Source organism: Gadus morhua, chromosome 17, assembly GCF_902167405.1.
Source record: "Gadus morhua chromosome 17, gadMor3.0, whole genome shotgun sequence".
NCBI classification, from domain to species: domain Eukaryota; kingdom Metazoa; phylum Chordata; class Actinopteri; order Gadiformes; family Gadidae; genus Gadus; species Gadus morhua.
In genome coordinates this window covers 8,121,031-8,144,873 of record NC_044064.1, presented here as the reverse complement: position 1 = coordinate 8,144,873, position 23,843 = coordinate 8,121,031, and the positions used below count along the sequence as shown (strand labels likewise).

At 45.4% G+C, this 23,843-nt stretch overlaps 2 protein-coding genes across 3 annotated transcripts in view; one reads left to right on the top strand and one right to left on the bottom strand.

Moving 5' to 3' along the window:
• lrch4 (leucine-rich repeats and calponin homology (CH) domain containing 4) overlaps positions 1–23,843 on the bottom strand; it is a 310,321-nt gene that overhangs the window by 43,730 nt on the left and 242,748 nt on the right. The gene's annotated exons all lie outside the window — the stretch shown is intronic.
• The window catches only part of fgf11a (fibroblast growth factor 11a), a 74,265-nt gene that overhangs the window by 39,446 nt on the left and 10,976 nt on the right, over positions 1–23,843 (top strand). For both annotated transcript variants that reach the window (XM_030337855.1, XM_030337854.1), the window contains exon 3: positions 5,990–6,093. In XM_030337855.1, the coding sequence (XP_030193715.1) occupies positions 5,990–6,093 (104 nt within the window). The remainder of the gene's footprint in view (positions 1–5,989; positions 6,094–23,843) is intronic.

The window sequence follows — 23,843 nt, the reverse complement described above, 5'->3', positions numbered from 1 at the left end:
TTGACTGGCTGCGTGAATGACTGACTGCTTCCTGTCGTGCTGACTCACTGCCTGTGGCAGCCTGACTCACATATCTACTGGTATAGGAGGCAGTACAGGTGTGTGTGTGTGTGTGTGTGTGTGTGTGTGTGTGTGTGTGTGTGTGTGTGTGTGTGTGTGTGTGTGTGTGTATAACTGTACGACTAGGCTGTAAACGCAAACACACACACACACACACTTGCATTACGCAGGGAAATAAGCCACGTCTACCACAATAGTCAGACAGTCAGTTGGTCTACTGACAGTGGTGCACACAAACAAACACACACACACACACACACACACACACACACACACACACACACACACACACACACACACACACACACACACACACACACACACACACACACACACACACACCACACAATCACAGTTGCCGGGGGAAAAATTACTTGAAAGTGCAAGTTGACTGCTCAATAGCCATCCAGCCCGCATAAATCCATTCATCTAACAATTCATCTGGACCATCCTACTCCCTTCACACCCATCCCCTGCCTCTCCTGTCTCTGCTCCTCCCTCCTTCCCCTCTAATTGATCAATTCGGTAGAGAGGCCTTGGAGGATGGATGGGGAGGAGGTTCATTTGGCTGAGGGTCCCCAGCGCTTTGCCAGGTGTTTTACAGCTCCACTACCGCACTAATTGTTCACTTCAACAGAGACGTCCTGTCGTATCAGAGCAGCCCTCCGACCTGCATCCACCCAGCTCTTGTATCCTGCACACCAGCTGTTCTAGGCGCTCGGCTTCGGCCACGCACGGTGCTGAGGGGGGCGGCATTAGATCGGGAGGTTGAGCGGGTTGACTGGTAACCGGAAGGTTGCTAGTTCGATCCCCGGCTCCTCCTAGCTGAGTGTCGAGTTGTCTGACTGACTGCTTCAGTTGAGCTGGCTGTCGCCCTGTTGAAACACTACCGTCGGTCTGCGATTGTGTGAAGGAATCGTTGTAAGTCGCTTTGGATAAAAGCATCAGCAAAATCCCTTAAATGTTTCCTTACCGGACACCAACTAATCATCCGCACCCGTGCTAAGGTCGTCATGCCTAATTATTCCCTCTGCTCCCGTCACTCCCTGCTGTATCTTCACAAAAGGTTTGTTGTAAACGAGTTATTCTGTTTTTACAAACACATCGCTGCCTGCTACCCTCTTCTTCCGCATCGCGGCAAGAGGGGGGAGGATCCCGCAGGTAAAGGTGTATGAAAATGATGATCAGTGAGGCGTCCTTGCATCATGGAGGGAGGTGGGGAGAGGTGGAGAAACAAATGGGACGCCCGAATACGTGATGAGACGGGAGAGGGGACGGGGGCTGTGTGCGCGCATGTGTGTGCGTGTGTTGGAGGGAGAAGCAGCTGGCATGGGGTTGACGGCCCCCTCCATCAGCGCACTAACCCCCCCCCCCCCCGCCTCCCCCCCGCTGGTGGGAGGTCAGGGGGAGCTGGTAGGCTGGCCAACACCCCCCCCCATGCCCCCCCCGTCCAGCGGCTTACGTAACTCGGCTGGGAGCGATGTGAAGCGGATATCATCTGGAGGACAAGAAGGAGAAACGGGAGACAGAATGTGTATGTTTGATTTTCGTGAGTTGAATGTGCACAACGTCGGAGGAAAGAGATGGGGAACGGGTGCTATGTGTACCGTTGAGCGCTCTGCCGTTGTGTGTGCATGTGGGCCACTTTGATACATAGATAGATACATTTATCAGCATGACGATCTTGAGTTTATACCATAACATGCAGAAGTGACAATTGCGCTTGAGCATGTGTAATTGGGATGTCATTGTATGCTTGTGTTGTGTGTGTGTCTCCTGCCATTGACATCCAGATTCCATTCTCTCTCTCTCTCTCTCTCTCTCTCTCTCTCTCTCTCTCTCTCTCTCTCTCTCTTTCTCTCTCTCTCTCTCTCTCTCTCTCTCTCTCTCTCTCTCTCTCTCGTGTAATGTGGTACACTAAAACGTTCAACACTTGAGAACAGAACCGTTGAAAAGTTAATCAAAAGTAATGTATTACTGTCTGGCTCCGCTGGTAGAGCGAGGCATTCACACGGCCAGGCTGAGGGGTTCCATCCCTCCAGTACACCCATGCTAAGGAATTCATTCTGTCAAAGCATCCCAACACGATATCATAAATCAACTCCAGTTTTTGCACGTCGACAGACAAAGGCTTTTCAGACCAGAGGATTGCGGAGAGATGAAGGGAGCAAGAACAAATGGGTGTAGAGGGAGAGATGTTTTTTTTTCTTCTCTCTCTCTCTTCTCTCCCTGTTGTTTTCAAGCTGTTTGTCCCCAGAAAACGCTGATGGTTTGAGGAACGATCTGCCGCTGGGATAATCAACTATAGACTAAACCAGTCACAAAGACTGAAATGAATGGCGGTGATTCAAGTTATTTCTGCTCGACGCTGTTCTTGTAAAATACACATCACATCCCTCTACTTTGAGGAAAATCTTGCTGAACAGAGTGGTTATTATAGTCTATTCTGGGTCACTACTGGCATACCAGTGATAAACCAGTGCTGTACGAAGCACTACCTCACTAGAAACAAGTGCACTTTGCTAGGTGGACCTGTAGCTAGTCATGGAGTCCAGTCGTGAACCAGATATACTGTATGTAAACACTCTCCATATTGATGCTACCAAAATGAGATATACCTATACCTTTGTGCTCGAATTAACAATTCAAACTCTTCTGTTTTGTCAAAACCGTGGTGGTACGAGCTCCCAGCCGGCGTCAGGACCGCAGAGTCGCTCAGCCTCCACAAGAGACACAAGACTCACCTGTTCGGTGTTCACCTGGACTGTGCATAGCCTCCCTCGTTGCCCCCAATCACCCCCTCCTCCTTAATCCTAGGACACCCCTCTTACGGACTTATTGTATGTTTGGACGTCCTGGAACTTAATGTAGGCACTTAAAAATTGTGCTTATAGCATTTTATCCTAGCTTTTTTTGTTGTATACAAGCAATGGGTTATCCTAGCAATTATAAATACTTCTTGCCACTTGGTTCAATTAACATCCTTACCGTACAGCGATAAATTGTTGTTTCTGTTTCTACTGATGAAAAAAATAGACACACAAACACATACACACACACACACACAAACACAAACACTATAATAGTGATGGATTTCATGATTATTTTCCTTGATTCAGTTCGCGTCGGTCAGTTCGCCAAGAAGAATCGTTCAGAATCGTTTCACCGCTCAGTCGCGTTCCCGGTAGTGGGAGTCGATTCTGGGAGAACGAACGATAGATACGTACGAGAGAGAACTGAACCGTGGCATCAGGTCGGTTCATTCTTGATAAAGAGTCGTTCCTTCGAACTGATTTGTTCGCAAACAACCCATCACTAACACACACACACACACACACACACACACACACGCCGCCACCCATTTTACTTAGCACTAGTTAATGTCACACTGGGCCACCGACGGCCGAGAAAGTTCACATTTGGCACTGAGCTGCATGGCTGCATGGCATCACCCCCCCCCCCCTGCACGTTGACACATGGCGTTTCGCCTGCTCTGCCTAGACCAGAAGAAATGGGTCAAATGGAAGTGAATTATTAGACATCCAACACGGAAGGATTTTAGTATGTTAGTTTTAGCAACTTTTTTTTCCGAGGGGGTGCATTATTTCCCCCTGTAACCTCATCTACTTTCTAGAGCAGCCAAACACAAATTAACCACTTTTTTAGATCCCCCCCCCCCACCCCCAAGGTGTTCTATTAAGCATGCGCCGCACTATAACTAAAACAGGACGCTACATTTAGAGGCAAATCCCCTCCTTGTGGCACACACACACAAGTGTGCGACATTGCTGCACTGCAGTAGTCAAACAAACACACACACACACACACACACACAGCAGCGCGACAGCATATGTCTAAATCCTCATCGTCCTCCAATCCTCACATTGACTCATGGCGTTGATCCTCATCAACAACCTCAGGAAACTTTTTTTCTTGCAGTTCTCTCTCTTTATCTTTCTCATCTGCCACCTTCTTCTCTCTCGCTCTTTTCCATTCTCTCTCACTCTCTCTCTCCCTCGCTCTCCTCCCCCTGCCTTCTTTAGTCTCACGATCACAAGACGTTTTTTTATTCATCCTGCAGTCCTCCTCTGACGAGAGAGAGAGAGAGAGAGAGAGAGAGAGAGAGAGAGAGAGAGAGAGAGAGAGAGAGTGAATATTGTATAGAGATGAGGAGGCGGTGGAAAGATAAAGTAAAATACAAGTAAGGGGGAGGGACAGAGTGCGGGAGAGGAGGCGTGGGAGAGAGATGAAGAGGAGGAGGCAGAATTGAAGTGAAAGCACAAGGGGGTTTTCTTTTCATGTCTTTCGTTTTTTTTTCTTTTTTTCTTTCCTTCTTATAAGTTTCCCCCTCTTATAAAGTGGTCTCCTATCACATCGCAACCCTCCACAGTTTGATCAAGAGACAACAAACGCAGCCCCAACCGCAGCCAACGAGACAGAGACAGAGCCCAGCTTAGTGACACATTCTCTTCTCCCCCAGCACAGACGAGAGTCAAACAAAACCAGGGAGAGAGAGGGAAAGGAAGACAGGGAGGAGGTGGGGGGGTAGAGGGTTATAGAAACACAACAGAAAGAAGACGTGTTAAGATTTAGTAGAAGGGCCTAGAAAATGGACTGAGAATATAATGTGTGTGATTGTGTGTGTGTGTGCGTTTGTTTGTTTGATTGTGTTTGTGTCTGATTGTGTGTGTGTGTGTGTGTGTGTGTGTGTGTGTGTGTGTGTGTGTGTGTGTGTGTGTGTGTGTGTGTGTGTGTGTGTGTGTGTGTGTGTGTTGGCACAAGGTTAGCCGAATTGATATTTTCTGCGAGTACACATGTGCTATAAAACGCTGCACAAAAGGGACAGACACCATAAAAAAGGGGTGGAACGAAGAGATAGAAAGAGAGGAAGAGAGCTCTATTTGTCTTCCAAGCCCTATGGTCTTCGGTGACACCTTGTTCATTTGCCAAAGCGACTGGTTGAGATTCAAAGATCGATCGTGCAAACAGAAGCCAGCCCTGGAAGATGGGAGAGGAAGGGAGGGAACGAGAGAGATGGAGGAGGGAAAAGAGGGAGAAAGAGGGAGATGTACGGAGACAGTTGTTTTTCAATCTGCATCGAGCCAATTTTGCATGCCAACATTTGGATGCATGCCAACATTTTTGATTGTCAAAACTGGCTGAAACAGGCCAGTGTTGCCACGAGTCAACAAATTGGACGTATCGCAACAATACTTTTTCTTTATTTATATTATTTTAACTTCTGCCTCCGATTCGGCCTATTACAGACGTTCTTTTTTGCATGTATTAACTGCATTTACGTCTGTAAAAGGTTATATGTCACTGAAGTACGGCACATCATCTGACGTCCAATAGCCAAAGCAATAGCTGAAGAAACGGGCGTGGTTCCCTCATGGCGTCTGTGTCTGCTTCCCTTCAGACCCTCCTCTGTTCAGAAAACGTATCACCATGAATCACTTTCTCTCTTTCTGCTGTCACGGTGGTCCCAGTTGTTGTTGATTTCTTTATGTTGTGTTGGCGTTGATTTGGTTTGTCAACATCCACCCCTCTCCAAACCCCCTACCGCCGCTGATGAATCGTGCTCTATCCATTACTTCGGCAGGATTTCACAATCCAATCGATCTTGGCACCAACCGAAGCTCATGCCTCCATAGATCTTGGAAACCCGATCCTGACGCATCGTTCCTTTGGACATTCTCCCTGGAGAATTCACTCGCTTCTGTCTTCTCGTTTAAATTCGTTTTTTTTACCGGCCTGCGCTGAAGTTAACTTAGTCTGTTCCATTGAGTACAAAAGTACCTTTGATGCTGTATTTTGCATATGTTTGGTAAAATATAATATTTAACTGAAGAAGAGGCTGAATGAAATGTGATTGGTTCATTCACGGCCTCTTTGTCTCCTTCCCTTTTCTCCCCCTTTGTGTCCGCAGTGCAGTTCAACTTGATTCCTGTGGGCCTGCGCATCGTGGCCATCCAGAGCACCAAGACAGGACTCTACATGGCCATGAACAGCGAGGGCTACCTCTACACCTCGGTATGCCTCTAATCCTGCGTGTGTGTGTGTGTGTTCTCGTTTACAATTCTCCGTCCTCAAACCTCACACTGTTATTGTGGAAGTCACAAAGGCCTGGGTTACACTCGTCGTTCACGTTTGTGATCCGATGAGTCCGATAGGAACACAGGTCTGACGTAAGAACTCGACACTTGAAGGCCAACTCTGTGGCCGCATCTATGTTGTAGGATTACAGTTTCCCGCACAAATACTTGCATTTATACAGCATTGCCAATGGCCACTCTAAGCGCTTTACACTACTGCCTAACAGTATTACATACAATACTATACTCAGCTAGGAGGAGCCGGGGATCGCAATCCGATCAGAGTGCTCACCCGCTCACCTGTGGCCAGGTGTTTCACCTCCTTGGATTCCGATGGGAGTCAGACCCAAACTAGGACCCCCCCCCCGACCTGACAGTTAAGGAGTCGCGCTGTGATCACGTGATGAAGGTTGCATTGAATCGACGAGTGTATCCCAGGCCCAGACACCAACTGTGCTGCTTCATGTTACTTTGTCGTGTGTGTGTGTCTGTGTGTGTGTGTGTTTGTGTGTGTGAGTGTGAGTGTGTCTGTGTGTGTGTGTGTGTGTGGACATCAATGTGAGTGCTTACAGGGTTTCAGCAGCTGTGTTTTTGTGCCACACACACACATAAACACACACACACACACACACACACACACACACACGCAAAAAAACACACACAAAGGGGTGCTGATGTAATCTGTGCGCTGTACCTGCAGTCCGGGAGAACGTGTGGATAAAAAATACTTCCTTTTTGTATCGTGACAGAAAAGACATTTTCAACGTAGAGGCTGCTTAGGCAAAGTTTAAGCGAGAGAAACACCTAAGTGGTACTATCCTCGCCTCCGCCAGTTTTTACTTTCTCCTGTGTACACGCACACACACACACACACACTCCCTCCCCCAAACACACACACACACACACACACACACACACACAGATAAACATATAAACAAACACACACTTGTGTAACACTCACTTTTGAGGACGTGGTGACTTTTGAAGCTTGGCTGCTGGCGTGTATTGTGCTCTGACGCCTCTCTGCCCGCCACCTGACCTGGCCCACACCTAGCCAACAAATGCCCTTCTTCCTGCAGCCCTAAACGATGATGACTAAAGGTACGCTGAGAAAGGGTGTGTGTGGATTTCAGAAATGCACGCACGTGCACATACTCGCAAACATCCACAAACACACATGCATGCACTCTCTCACACAAATATATACACGCACACATACACACACACAAAGGTAGCTTTAGAGGTGATTCTCGGCACAGGCATTTTTCGAACATAAGAAAGGTGACCCATTTTCACAGCGGGAAAGCTCCCCAGAGAGAGAGAGAGAGAGAGAGAGAGAGAGAGAGAGAGAGAGAGAGAGAACTTTGTATTGAGAGTGAAATGGGGCTGAGAAAATCCCTCTGAGATGGGTGAGAGGCAAGGGGAACCTAGGACTGCCTGCCCTGCTATTGTTCCTCGTGAAATTGAGTTCAGAGAGAGAGGTGGTTGCTCTGATGGAATAGGTAGCCGACGGTGCCCTGCGGTGGCGGAGCTGGGCACTAAACAGACGGGGGACGGAGAACCGTGTAGGCTTTCTAACGTCTAACACAAGAGAGAGGTAGACTTCATTAAAGTGCAAGTCACTGTCTAGGTACTGAATTAGTAGCCTGAAGCCCAATGACAATATTGTGTAGCTTTGTGGCTATGAGCTATTTAACACAATGTACAAGAATGGCTTGGATATTTCAAAAGGGTTGTTGAGTTGTAAGAAGCTGTTCAATGTCAAAAATACATTCTCAAACACTGTGAAGATTTAATAATAATAATAATAATAATAATAATAAATGAAATTTATATTTTATATAGCGCTTAATATGGTACTCTAAGACGGAATCTAAGATTTGGCTCAGATTCCGTAAAACAACATGGTCAACACAGAGTGCCGAATCCCGCACCCATTTTAAATAATCCTCTATTCGCCACGTCCTGCTCTGACACCACCTGCCGTGGTCGGTCTTACAATGCTCTTATAACCCTTAAAGATCCCGCCATATCATGTTTTTTTAGGGTTAATAATTGCATTTGGGGGTACTACTATAATAGGGTTACATGCCTGTATATAGCTAGCTTAGCATACGTAAAAAACATGTATGCATATGCATACGTCATATAACAGTCTAAAGCAAAAGGCATGATATCACCCATTTAACGATATGACGATGGCTTTTTTCATCCTCTGTATCCCTGTCAGCTAAAATGAACTCAAAGCCCAAAAGCCGTATCTTCTGTTTCTTCCATATAAGGTATTTCGTTCAAAGCCAGTTCCCCCATTACCCCAACGGCTAGGGCTGCACAATATATCGAATTTTTATCGCAATGACGATATTGGCCTCCCGTGACACGTAGTGTTCTCGCGATATTTTCGCGATATTTTTTTTAAATAATGCATCCGCAAAAAAATTAAAAACAAAAAAGAAACGAGCCCCGCCCATGCCGTATACGCTCTACCTCCGCTGCAAAGCAAACCAAGCGCTCCCGGTACACCTGCCTGCGACTGCGTGAGTCCATCCTGCGAAGCCTGAAAAAGGGGGGAGGGGCGAGGCCTGGCGGCAATTTGCCGCTGAGCACAGTGTATGGCTCCTACCACTAGGGGGTGCTAGAAATTCGAATGATTTTTTTTTTCAAATGAATAATCGTGGTAAATAATCGTGATATCAATATTGATCAAAATAATCGTGATAATCATTTTGGCAATAATCGTGCAGCCCTACCAACGGCCCCCCCTAATCAACTGACCGGTGTCTCACCCTTGGCTCAGATCAAAAGCGGCTGATGTCCTCTTAAGTTCCCTGAATCCGACCCCCACTGTAGCAGGAGTCTTGTAGCAGGAGTCAAATCAAATCAAACTTTATTTATATAGCGCCTTTCGTGCTAAATTGCAATACAAGCGTTAGTATGAAATATTCGGGCGCTAATCCATTGAGTGATTTGAACACCAACTTTAAAAACCTGTTCTAGAACTCACGGGCACCCAATGAAGGGACTTTAGGACAGGTGAGATGTGTGCTATATTGACATCTCCGACAGTCACTCAATGGAGCGATATTCTCCGTCCAGTACCCTCGTCTTCTATATGAGCCCCAGGCATGAACTACTACAGGGCAAGGTGCTCCACAGAGCTCACTTGGAGAAGTTGACGATTTTTGTTAAAAGCATCAGGTCGCTATTGATGCTTATGGGGCCTCTTCAGTTGAGCTCGCTGCAATGGCTTCCATGACCCTCTTCACCGAGTACCTTATTAACTATGAGCCTTTTTCTGTCTCCCCTACTTTAGTTATAGCTATTATCAGTACTATTACTGTATTATCCAGTTGATTTATTTATTTGTATTTATCAATTGTTTTTTTATGGTAGCTAATTGCATTTAATAAGGCTTTATTACCCTAACGGCCATATTACTAGCTGGTTAGAGATTAGAATCAAGATGGCCACTAGGGGAATGAGGCCCATAGAGTGAGGAAGTTCTATGCTCCAGTATTCCTCAACTGGACCACGCTCATCTTTCATGGGCCTCAGTGCAGCACAGCACACCATTAGTGTGTTTCTCTTCTTACACAAGCATGGCACATACACACACACACTCACGCAAGAGCGCACTCACATGCATATATGTGTGTGTGTGTGTGTGTGTGTGTGTGTGTGTGTGTGTGTGTGTGTGTGTGTGTGTGTGTGTGTGTGTGTGTGTGTGTGTGTGGCCTGAGATATTACATTTGCTCCTCTCAGGCTATTTAAGGTGTCGTTTTACTTCACTTAAATAACCGTGAACAAATAGTGCAGACTTAATTCAAACTTTAGCGTGCACACAGACACACATACACACCTACACAAACACACACACATAAAATCCAGTGTGAATGCATCCAGCGCAGTGAATTTAGGAGTGCCCAACACAATCTCATGTTAAAGGGACATTTACAAGGGAATGTTCCAAAACCACTTTCACACTCTGCCCTCTATTATCTGAAAGGGGGGGGGGGGAGAGAGAGAGAGAGAGAGAGAGAGAGAGAGAGAGAGAGAGAGAGAGAGAGAGAGAGAGAGAGAGAGAGAGAGAAAAAAGGAGCAGTTCTTTATTGTTATTATTAATATTGATATATGTGATGTTGTGGAATAAGTTATTTTTACTTGAGAACATTTCTCAAGCAAGTAATTGAGGAGAATGTTGTTTAAGAGGACTGTAGCAAAGTCCATTGCCACACACTCAGACAAGTATGGAAGCAGATCACGGCCATAATGTTTTCGATTTTTTAAAAGCCATTGAACTTGTATTATGGAAATGTGAACACCATTGACGTTTGTACTTTGAAACCAGGTAATCTGACTTTATTTTGATTTCAGTTCTTTGAAATTCAAACATGGCATTTCAAGCTGAACCATTTCAAAAACACACATTTTTCAATCACGTTAAAGGTATTCCAAATACGAATATTCAAGTGGTAAATTCAAGACATTACAATGTGAATTAACATTGCAGAGCATTCCAAGTACAGGCTAAACCACGAGAATTAATGCATTTGAATCTACCACCGGCCTATCAGAGTGTGGTCTGTCAGTCATGTGATCGAACCAAATTGCTCAAGAATTAAACCCAAAGAAGGCCTACAGGGAGAACGACGGGACTGCAGTAAGCTGTTTGGTTTATGTCAGTTATGTATATTCAAACTAAGACCTCAATAAACACAGGGGCTCAAAACTCCAGTAACGTGATGACAGCAGTCGATTCAGTTGCATTCAGTCCGAGTTCCTTAGGCCTGTCCCTTGAACGCCCTGGCTGCAGTTAGAATTTGGATGGCTCTGATTTTCTGGTCTGTATCTTGACCACTTGAACGAGTGTAATGAATATTGTATTTCGAGTATCTGCAACTTCAAAATAGTACAATTACATACATTTTGATTTCAAAGAGTCGATTCAAAACGAATCAATTCAAATGAGCTTGTTTTATACTTCAATGTTTATATTTCCATCATGAGTTAAATTGTCTTCACTCTTCGATGGACAAAATCAATAGCTTTTAAAATTCAAAACATGACAGCAGTGATTTGCGTCAATATAGTCAGCCTCTACTCCTCATAACCAGGACATAGGATGATTATGTCGAGAAGCGAGATGAAGGACTATATAGGACTATGAGAAAAAGGACAATGGTTCATGAAGCAGTAGATGCTGCCCTGTGGGAGATCTCCTTGAGTGTGTGTGTGTCTGGATGGCTGCTTAAACCATCATCCAAACACACTCCATTTACTGTAATTAAAGTCATCATTTGATTTTATGGATGTTAAGAATGTATGCAGAAAGGGTTTTGTAAGACGCCTCAATTGCATTCTCTGTTAAAAGTTTCTCAAGGGTGTAGTGGTATATGTAGGTGTAGAATTGCTTCTCAGTAATTCAAAGAGATGAGCGCTTGATTAACTATTATTTCCTTCAGTACTAACGAGGCAACAGTGTCGGCTGGTGGAATTTATTTGAGGGGGGGCTGAATGTTTGCATTCCAAACCCCTGTAGGGGGGTCTGGGGGCCTCCTCCCCCACAAGATTTTTTTGTGATTTTCACAAACCAACGAAGCATTCTGGTGCATTCTGACAAAATAGTAAAGGCAAAAAAAGAACATTTACTTACAAAGACGAATGGGGCCAGGGAACTAAGTTTTAAGTTAATTGATTTGACTTGTAGAAATCAGCAACATTAAGAGTGCAGATACATCAACAATAACTGTGAATTACACACAAGGTAACACATTCTCTCTCTCCTTGTGTGAGTGAGAGAGAGACAGATAGAGATAATGGGTGAGTGTGTTACGGCCAAGCCATTGTGTTGGTAAACGTCACTCATAAATATATCTACAGTCTGCATTAGTATGCATTTAGACAAATACAATGAAATACGAATTCCATAAAATTCATGTAAATGTGCAAACTATTGTGTGTGGTTGTTGAAGACTAACTTAAGGCATGATACCAACATAGGTTTGCAGAGGACTATATACAGTATGTACACTGAATAGGTTTGCAAAGGACTATATACAATATGAACACTGAAGGCCTGAAGCCACCATAGGTTTGCAGAGAACTATATACAGTATGTACACTGAATAGGTTTAAAGAGGACTATATACAATATGCACACTGAAGGCCTGATGCCACCATGTTTGCAGAGAACTATATACAGTATGTTCACTGAATAGGTTTGCAGAGGACTATATACAATATGCACAATGAAGGCCTGGTCCCACCATAGGTTTGCAGAGAACTATATACAGTACACTTGAAAGGGGTGGGGGGAGGTTGTGAGGGTCTGCAACCAGTGTCCATCTCAAGGGAAATACATATAGGCTAGTGGAATAAATAGAAGTTGCTTACCTCTAGCATGGTCAGCTTCACACAGTTGTTCATATGCACTCTTGCTCGCTTGTGTTTTTTTTATCCTTTCTGACAGATGTTTCAGGTCTGTCAACCCTGTCTGTGTCCACGAACTATCACACGCATTTGTTTTAAAAAGTATACAAGGAAAGAAAAAAATGGCATTGGCATAACCACAGCTAGTTAGCCAAGACTGAACCAAACTCTGGAAAATTTTATCTTGTAGGCTCTATCCTTTCCTCTTGCTTGTTGGGTTATGTTCACTTCTGGCTTTTCTGCTCCGAGTTCTTTTACTTGCAATTCTTCTGCAAATGTTCTTCTTTCGAAGGGATTCATAAGCAAAGACTTAACTGAATTTGGGGCTAGCTGAACTCACAGGGAAACAGTGGTAGCAGTACTCAAAGTCGCCATCTTGCTGATCTCTGAGGTAATGGCAAATGCGCGGTTACGCGCAGTGGACGGCACTGCGCTTGGGGCTATATTTTGAGCGCCCACAACAAGCCATACAATTCGACGACGCTGATTGGCGAAATTATGTACTTTTCTGCCTAGCAACGGGGGAACCATTGGCTAATAATTCAGGCATGTGGGGCAGAGCGAACTGCGCCACACGGAAGACATCTACTTCACCAAAATGACCGTTGAACATGTAAGGGAATGAAGATTTAATTATGGGGAATTCCAAAGATATTCTAAAGTAAATGAATTATTCGAATGCAATTAAAATCGATTAATTCTCAGAAGGAGAAAGAATATTAAAAAATATATATATAAATATATTAAAAAAAAAAAAAATGATGGCCGGTCGGCGGGCGGGCGGTGCCCTAGCGCCCTCTATAGGCGAGCCGCAACTCACAAGTTGCAACACCTAACAGCAAAGTACAATTCAAGAGGAGACCTTCGTTATAACACATCAACATCCCCTACTCAAAAGTGAGTGCTAGTCAAGACCAAAGAGATTTTGAGCAATTTACCATTCATCTCTATTCATCTTGAAATAAGCAGGGTTCAGTCTCATGGTGATCACTGCGTGAGTTGTCTGCATTTTCTGACTTGTCTGAGGCGTCTTATTACTAGAGTCTCAGCTTTAAGAAAAATAACGTAGTGCAAGCTCTCTAATTAGTCTCAATACAATACCATACATTTGTTGCACAACCTCAATTTATGTCAAACACAGATCCCAGCGGCACCTTCAAATAATCGAATATTATACTGATAAAGGCAAAAAATCCATGCAAACGAAATTGTACTGGGTACGTGTTTTATTTATATCAAGTATGCGCAATTTGCAGAAACTTTAGTTCATTTGCACAGAATTCACGTAATTCAATGTGCTGTATACCAACACCATCGAGTACATGCCTGAAACTTCTCAAGACAATGCCAGGAACTGATGTCATGTTAAGGAAAACAGCTTTGCCCGAAGCATTCTCTCGGTAACCCCCATGGTGTTGACTGGGGTTTAAGGGCTCAACATGAAGCCCGTACCATGTATTACAGCATCCTGAGCCAAAGAAGTACCTGAGCTTTCAAATCCGTTAATGAGTGCCCAATTGGGACCGGATGCGGGTAAAGAAGCACTCAATCTGCCATACTTCATTTGTTTCTCATTACAAAAAACTGTAAAAATTGTAAAACAGTTTCTTCCTTTCCAACAATGCCTTGATGTAAGAGCGTTTCTCTGAACTGGTGCCCTGGGAAATGTCCTCAATGTTTTAGAATGAAGGCGGGAACTAGAGGGCAGAAGGATGAATCGCCTCCAGTTGAAGAAGTTCACTTGATGCCCAAATAAGGTTTGGTCTCGACACAGTTAATTGAACTGTGGGCGCGAAAAATACTAGTAGGACGAAGTAAAGAAAATGAGGTAGATTTAGAGAGAGACGAACGTACAAAGGGGACGGCGAGAAAGATTGTCTGACAAACCTAGACAGATGTGTGATAAACGGCAGGAGAAAATAACACCGTCGCCACCCTGGGGACAGGAACCTCGCCCTCATCCTCTTCATCACCTCTTACCTGCCTGTCAGTCCGTCTGTCCATCCGTACCTCTCCTTATCTTCTCCTCCCGTGTCCCCTCTCCCCCTGTCCCCGCCTTGGTCCGTCGTTCAATCTTTTATTTGTGATTCATGTCCCTGCGTCCCTTATCTTGCTCTGTCCTTGTCCTAAATATGTCTCTCTTCCTTCTCTCCCCTCTGCCTTTTCTTCGGTTTTCTCACGGAAAATCTCTCTCTCTCTCTCTCTCTCTCTCTCTCTCTCTCTCTCTCTCTCTCTCTCTCTCTCTCTGTGTGCCCTTTGTTCTCTCATCGTTCAGATATATAATGATAGTTCAATCATTATTGGTAAGTATTATTTGTTGTTGTTGCAGAAAGTAAAAATCATCCGGGCTAGAAGCTATTGAGAAAACTGGTGTAAATATATTGAAGGCACCTGAACGGACGTAGCTTCAGGGCGATGGAAAGCAGTTCATCCATGGTGCACTCTCTGTTCAATAGGGAGCTGAAGCGGGAGAGAGTAAAACATATTTTCCTATTCAATTCGCCCCCAGCTATACCGACATACTCCCAGTAATATCTGATATCTAGTCATTCTTCAACATAACCTTTAAAAAAATGTCTTTCCTCTTTTTTTTTTCTGTGCAAACTCAAATTGTGATTTATGTGCGTGCTCCCTGTTCACAGACTTTTATATCCTATCTAAAATCCCATATATTCTCCGGTAGATGTATCTTCTGCCTGTTCATATCAAGCTTGAGTGTTTGTCAAACTTTACCCCTGGGAGCAGAGGATCTGCGAGTGAAAACACTTTGGCTTTGTAAGTAAAACCATTCAGAGAGAGATCTAAGTTTGCTGAGGGGATTCCTCTGTGTATGTAGGAGCAGGGATGTGGTAAATGGACTGCATTTATACAGCGCTTTTCCAGTGGCCACTCAATGCGCTTTACAATATTGCCTAACATTCACCCATTCATGCACACATTCACACAGCGACGGCGGAGTCAGCCACACAGGGAGACAGCCGCCTCGTCGGGAGCAGTCAGGGTGAGGCGTCTCGCCCAGAGACACCTCGACACTCAGCTAGGAGGAGCTGGTAATTGAACTAGCAACCTTCAGGTTACCAGCCCACCCTCTCTACCTCCCCAGCCACAGGCCGCCCCATGTGGTGTTCAGCCACTTCAAATCAGGGTGTGGCCAGAGAGGGGAGAGGCTAAGAACGACGCTGGCTAATAGAGAAACAGCCTTCCTCTTCAGTCGTTTGTTAATTTACATCCAACAACGCTTCCTGTCATGTGTATTCGTGATTGCCTGGCGTTTTAGTTCAGTGACTCAATTCCTAGTATGGGAGAGAGTAACTTGGATAACATTTAGTGTTACTTTGGGCAAATGTAGCCTCTTCATATCGAAACCCCGAATCCCTTACATTTTACTGTTGTCTTTCTCTTCCTCCCCCATTTTCCTCGTTGCAATTCTTTCCCAATAAACCCCCTCCCACCAACCCAGCTGGGCACTTGTCTGGTCGTTCAGGCAGAGGTCAACGGCGGTCAAGGTCAACCGAACCCCCCCCCCCCCCTCCACATCAGTCTGACATCGCCACGGAGTCACGGAGGACTCTCTTACCTGTGGGCATCTCCGGAAAATTGCTTTGTGGTATAAATAGCGATGGACCTGGCCCACTTTTATTGGCCACGTGCTCCTGGAGAAGAACCCCTGGGCAAGAGAGGGAGAGAGAGAGAGAGAGAGAGAGAGAGAGAGAGAGAGACCCTGATTGGGATAGGGGGGAGAGACAGAGAGAGAGAGAGAGAGGATGAATGGATGGAGGGGAGAGAGTATGTATGGAGAGAGTGGCTGGAGGAAGAGAGGGATGGAGGAGAGAAGTGGGCGAGGAGGATAGGGGAGGAGGGGAAGGAGAGAGTGTTGGAAGGAGACTGGGCGGAGGGTAAGAGGTGGGAGAGGAGAAAGTGAGAGAGTGGTAGATGGAGTGATGGATGAGGGTGTGGAGAGGAGGGGCAGGGGACGGCGTGGGTGGGGGGAGATTGTATCCCCTGGGTTTGGAGTTGTGGAAGGATTAAACAGTGAGTTCAAGAGTGAACACAAACCAACGCACACACATACACACACATACTGATAACTGACACGTACAATATACCTTTGGGTACGCACACTCTCTCACACACACAGAACCCATAGGCGTTTGTCCGTGTGCCTCACACACACGGGTGGGCAGCCAGGGCCAAACAATCTGACAGAGGCTGGGAGACATAATTGGGCCAGGAGCCGGTAACCGGGGCCGAGAGAGAGAGAGAGAGAGAGAGAGAGAGAGAGAGAGAGAGAGAGAGAGAGAGAGATCGGGGGAGGGGGAGGGGGAGAGAGTTATGTCTACCTGTGAGAGAGGGAGGATAAAATAAGAGGAACTGGATCAGGTTAAAGACTACAGGACGTGCATATGATAAAGTTAATTCTTAATCATGACTAATAATTAGTCGTGTCAGATTGATTTTATTTGTTGGTATATTTATGCATTGAGGTTACTGGTTGTGTGTTTCTCTTTGAGAGACACATCGTGTTGGTACATGACCCATGGCCGTTAACATACTGCGTAAAGCCTCCCCTAGCGACTGATGGTGTTAACACAATACGATGACATTTAAGCATTTGGTCTTCAGCATTCGATGGGGCTGCTCACTAAAACAGCCCATCTATAACTTTTAACAGTTGATTTCCACATCGGAAATGTCACAGGAAATTGGCTTTCAACACACTTGTTAGAAGGGGAAAAAAACAAGGATTTCTGTTGCCCTTTTTTTAAATGAGAGAAAGCCAGTGATGCTAGAAACGTGTCAGGTTGCGAGGGAGAGAGCCGACACAATGACTGAAACCATACTGTGGACTGTGGGCGGCTTTTTGGATTGTGTATGTGTAAAGACAAACCTAGTTTTGGGCTTGTTGTAGACGGTCACTGTGAAGCTGGGCAGCATCTACATCTAAACCCCCTGAAAGAAAAAGGGAGAGCAAATGTCTTACCGTCTAGTAGTGAATCTGATAATACTGTGTTCGCATATGCTAATGTACGTATGTATGTACGTGCGTGCGCGCGTGCGTGCGTGCGTGCCTGCGTGCGTGCGTGCGTGCGTGCGTGTCTGTGTGTGTGTGTGACGCATGCCTGCGTGCGCATGTGTGCCTGCGTGCGCGTGTGTGTGTGTGTGTGTGTGTGTGTGTGCGTGTGTGCATGCGTGCGTGTGTGTGTGTGTGTGCATGTGTGTGTGTGTGGTCAGTCAGTCAGTCGGTCAGCAGCCTGCCCATGGGCATGTGTACAGCGGTGTTTAATTGGGATGGATGGTCGGTGGTCCGGCACCCAGTCACAGCATCCATCAGAACAAGCTGCTAAACCCCCATAGCCCCGCAGCCTGCAGGGAGAGGAGAACCTGTATTTATATATAAAGAGAGAGTCAAGGGTAGTTGTTTTGTGTGCGGTTGTGAGTGTGGGTTTTTACATGTGCCTGTGTTTGTGTGCGTGCGCCAGTGTGTGTGTGTTCCTGTGCATGTGCCTGTCTGGGCCAATGTGTGTGCCTGTGTGGCTGTGTATGTGTGTGGTGTGGTGGTGTGTGTGCATGCGTGTGAGTGAGTGTGTGTCTGTAGGTGCGTGTGTGTGGGTGGGTGAACAGCAAGCCTAGATCAAAGCACCTTGGGCATCAAGAAGAACTTCTGCTGGATCCGGCTGAGCGACACACCACGCTCACCTTTGAGGACTTTCTCCACACCCAAATACAAACACACGCACGCACGCGCACACGCCGAACACTTCCAGTCCACCAGACTTTATATCTGACCTCCGTCGAAGACGAAGAGGAAGAAAAAACAGCATGTCTGTTTTTATCAGAGTCAGCACTCCTCTCTTCTCATCCATTTTTCACAAAGCATCTCTCTCTCTCTCTCTCTCTCTCTCTCTCTCTCTCTCTCTCTCTCTCTCTCTCTCTCTCTCTCTCTCGCTCTCTCTCTCTCTCTCTCTCTCTCTCTCTCTCTCTCTCTCTCTCTCTCTCTCTCTCTCTCTCTCACACACAGCCCTTCCATCCTGACGTGGCAAGAAACTTGGACGTAGACATGGGTGGCCTTGAGCGAAAAGCAAAAGTTTGCGCACGTGTGTGTGTGTGTGTGTGTGTGTGTGTGTGTGTGTGTGTGTGTGTGTGTGTGTGTGTGTGTGTGCGTGTGTGTGAGTGTGTGGATCGATGGAGAGGGTCAGGATGAAGAGAGAGGCTTGCTGAGAGAGAACGAGGACTGCTTTCAGCTGGAAAATCCTCAAACACACGGGCAGAGGACATCCCTCCCTCCCTCCCTCCCTCCCTCCCTCCCTCCCTCTCTCTCAACCACTAATTCTCCCCTTCTTCCCAATCCTGGCACCTTTTTTCTCTCTCCTCCCATCTTTCCATCTAAATCCTCCCTCCCTCCTTCTTTTCCCCCAGTGTTACCCCGCCTGTACCCTCTCCAGCTGTTTTCATTGCCCTGTGTGTGTGTGTGTGTGTGTGTGTGTGTGTGTGTGTGTGTGTGTGTGTGTGTGTGTGTGTGCGTGTGCGTGTGCGTTTGTGTGTGTGTGCATGTGCATGCGTGTGTGAATGTTAGCGTGTGTGTTTGTGCGTACAGAAACTATTCTTGATTAAGAACTCAATTGACGGGTTAAGATGTTATCTTTGATGAATGTGTAGACTTGGCCGGAGGCGGGATTGATCCCATTCCAATTTCACTTTCATCGTTAGACTTAGGATATTATTTTATAGTTACACAATCCCCTGGTTACATTTTGTAAACTATTATCAAAGAGGTTTCCATCAGAACAACAGCAGGGCTTGACTTGTTCAGGGTCGTTGCAGTCGTTAAGAACCCAATTCCCAATCCCGGCAGCACTCAACCTATTTTGGTCATTAATATCTCGCTAAGTGCTAATTCCCAACATGAATAGACACTACAGTTACGCAAGCGAAATGCAGGTTGATCGGGTTTTTCAGGAGTGCTTATGCTGCCGATGAGTCACAAATGCTATCTCCTTATGCAGTGTCTATGTATGCACGATGTACACCGCAGGATGCTTCATTTAGTGGCTCTGACCTATAAAATATCTCGTCGGCCCATAAAAACGGGATACCCAGAAGGGTCCCTAAAGGCTTGGTTTGGCACTCAGACGTTGCAATGAAAAAAGTGATTCTTGAAATCAATCAAATGACACAAAACTTTTTTATGACAGCATTTTGTTAATTTGACACATAGAGACACTAGGGTGGGTTAATGTATTCAAACACTTGGTGGGTTGGCAATAATGTTTGGCGTAAAATCGATACAATTGAGAAAATACTGCTTCTCCCACCAACTCTCATTTTCACATATATCACTCTGTTGCTGGCCTCTTCCAGCATCTCTACCCTTGCAAGTGAAAGCCCATAATAAAACTATGATATCTAATGATAGCAGACCAATATCAGACAGAATGCTTTGACAGGAATGGATGTCAGCTAATTAAACGTTACGTCACTGTGATTATATGTTATAATGTCATACACAGACACAGTGCGCTGCCAACATATGTCTGGTGAACAGAGGGGTCGATAAGTGCTGCGATGTTTAAGGCGTGGGATTAACCCTTGGTTTCCCCTTAGCCGTTTGAAGTCACTCACGGTTGGACACGCCGCTGACTTCCTCATCCAATCAGGGGATGCCATGTTCACCGGTGTCATGTTGATGTCACAGTGAGCTGGTATTTAAAACGGTGAACTGGGGTTTAAATTGGTCACTGCTTATGAAGTCGTTACAAACCGCAAGCCCTCAATAAACACAATACTGTTTTTTTTTACATTTCAGAAAAGTATCAGCCTTTAACTTTTTCCAGGTACAGTTTGAGTATGGTTTAACTCGTTTGTATTTAAATGGCATTTGAGAGTCTAGGGTGGAGCGAGGCTGAACTACATCATCTGTTACCAAAAGGTTAAATATTTTGGATAACATTTAATTTGGCTCTGTCACCCATTTACTTTATAGGTGTCTGTGAATAGCGTGTGTATTTGGTTAAAAGAAGTATAGTTGTCTTTACTTTCTCTCCTTTCAATCACATCACTCATTCTCGCTCGCCCTTGTTTCCCTCATAGTACCCACATTTATTTTCATTATTTTTGTCCTCACTCTCTCTCATTCTCTCTCTCTCTCTAGCTTTATGTTGAGGTCTCTCTCTCACTCTCGTTTTCTCTCCCCCTTGCTGCTCCTCCAAATAAGGGAGTGAGTGATGAATGAGAGCCCGATCCATCCGTCACTCCTGATGTTGTGTGTGTGTGTGTGTGTGTGTGTGTGTGTGTGTGTGTGTGTGTGTGTGTGTGTGTGTGTGTGTGTGTGTGTGTGTGTGTGTGTGTGTGTGTGTGTCTGTGCGTGTGTGTGTGTGTGTGTCTAGGTTTGCTCCTGCTGGCCTCCCACTGATATCGGATGGATCCGTCATGTCTCTCTGTCATAACAGCAGACATGCATGAGTGGCTTTTCACACACACACACACACACACACACACACACACACACACACACACACACACACACACACACACACACACACACACACACACACACACACAGGCACATGCACGCACACACTTGCCCTCATACATATAAGCATAAAGCACACAAAGACACACACACTCACACTTGGGCACACACACAAAAGCACAAAGGACGCAAACACATACACACATACACAAACATAAACAGAAACACATGCAAAACCCACACACACAAGCACACAAACTAAAGGAGTGTGTGTGTGTGTTGTTGCTGCTGCATGGTTTGAGGGCTTGAAAACATGTGACACAATGGGACACATGCTTGGTGGAATATGAAGTCACTTGGGTTTATTAACATCTTAATTACTTGCTGTTGTTGTTGCCGGTCTTTACATTCTGTGTCTCGGCTGCCTCTTCGTTAGTCAACTCTGTTGCAGGTTTTTCCTGTCTTTTTGTGAATTAATCCTCAGTCTCTTATCTGTAATACTCTCTCTTCTCTCCCTCCCTCACATTGTATATATATTTCATTTTGCTCACTCCTTTTTGTAATATCCTATCTCCTCTCTCTCTAACTCTTCTCTACCCCCTTTGTAGTATATTTTCTTTCTGTGTATATATCTCTCCTCTCCTCTTTATAATCCTCCTTCTCTCTCTCCTTGTATCGCTCTTTCTATCTCTCCCCTCCCCTATGTAATATACTCTTCCTCTTTATGCCGCTCCTTCTCTTTCTCGCCCTCCCCTCGACCATTTTTCAATCCCCACCTCTCTTCAACCCATCGTACCCTATGTAAAGTGGAGCATGCTTTTTAATCTGCTAAAACTAAAAAAGTGAGACAGATGTGAAAGAAAGAAAAAAAGAAAGAGGATCCACTCAGATCTATGTGTGTGGACTCGGGTACCGATCACAGATCAGAGCGGGCTTTAGGCTCCTTGAACAGCAGCCCCTCTGGGGTGGGAGCTGGGAACTCTGTGCGAGAGGCGAGAATAGGATGAGTTCATTTGAGAACACCGGTGGCAGGCTCAGCTTACCGATTAGCTGCGAGGAGCCAGCGCTATGTAAGCATGCCCTGCTGGCCGCCGGTGCATTGATCTACGCTTCTATAACATAAAAGTTATTAAAAAGGACGTGCAGAATGAATGACGATTAAACTCAGGCGACACATTGTTCATTGCCGGTGCGACTCTCAAGTCTTGTTAGCGCGTCAGGGCGGGGGGCTAATAGAAAAGTGCTTCTTTTCAGTTCTTTCCAAGTTCTAGGGAAACATTTGTCTTTATCAGCTGCGTAGGTGTGTAAAGTAACAGCGGCAACAAATCTAGCCCACACAAAGTGCAAGGATGTAAAGGACATGAGAAGTCCCTCTTCATGAGCTCCTGAAGAAAAAGAGTGTCTCATTAAAAACCACTAAGAGCTGAAGGTATCGCCGGAAAATCCTCACCTTATGTCTTAAAACCTTATTGTTGCGACAATGAGAAAGAAAAGGTCAAGCAAATAAAATCCATAAAAAGGCTTCATCGACTTTAAGAAGCTGTTCTAACGGATGCATAGAGAGAGAGTGTGACAATGTCAATATACTTGTGTTCTCTTCACTTTGGCAACGTTTGGCGGTGTCCAAGAAATGCTTTTGTAACTGTGTCAAATCTTCCACTAACCGAGCAGAAGTTTTGGTGTCGCGGGTTCCACGCAGACACGAAGGGTTTGGGGGTAGAATGACTCCTCCTGCTTCGTTAATGACATTCATGCATGAGTGAATGAATGATAGGATGGATTTACTCTCGGCCAATTTGAATGTCCCAATCCGCACATTGCTTCGCTTCACGATTTATCCTGCATTGATTCACTGCAGGACTTAAATATTTGTATCAAGACGGATAAAATGGAAGTTGTTCGATATAGTTGAGTGTAAGCAGAGTAGCGTGTTTGTAGAGTATGTAGTGATGATAGTTTACGATGACACATAAAAGACAAGTACCAAATACCTTCAAGTACTACGCACACACACACACACACACACACACACACACACACACACACACACACACACACACACACACACACACACACAAAAACACATTGTATGATGCCTTAGGTATCTATTTTACAGAAATTCACTATTCTGAACGCAAAGAATATCCATTTAGTCATCTTCATTTCTTGCACGGACACACGCACAAACAAACACACGCAGGTACGCACGCACGCACGCACACACGCACGCACGCACGCACGCACGCACGCACGCACGCACTGTTCTCTACGGGGGGACATAGGATAGCCATCTCATTACAAACCTCAGAGATGATGCCAGACCTCAGGTTCTCCACATGGCCTTGCTGTCCAGGGAGAAGGGGGTGGGGGGAGTAATGAGCATGAGGCCAGAGAAATTAATAGCTGGTTAACGAATGGAAGCATCATCGCTGACCGGGCTGATAAAGCTGGAATAATTAGCTAGGTTGGGTGCTGCCTGCTGAACTAACTGGGTTACTGCAGAAAGCAGGCCCGGTCTCTCTTCTTTAAGGCTAGACCGGGATACTAAAACGGCGAAAAGTTCCCAAAACATTACAAATAAACAAAAGTATTTTCATACAAACTTAGAATGAATAAAAGTATTATAAGATTGGTTGTGATCATATGTACAGAAATTGTCAAATAAGTGCAGTAAATACTGTGAATTAGGCTTTGCTGTGCGGATGTGCCCCATTACATCAGGAGCACTTTATCACCCTCATTGATCTATAGCTGCCATGTTTTGGTCGAACTAATGATGCAGAAAACGA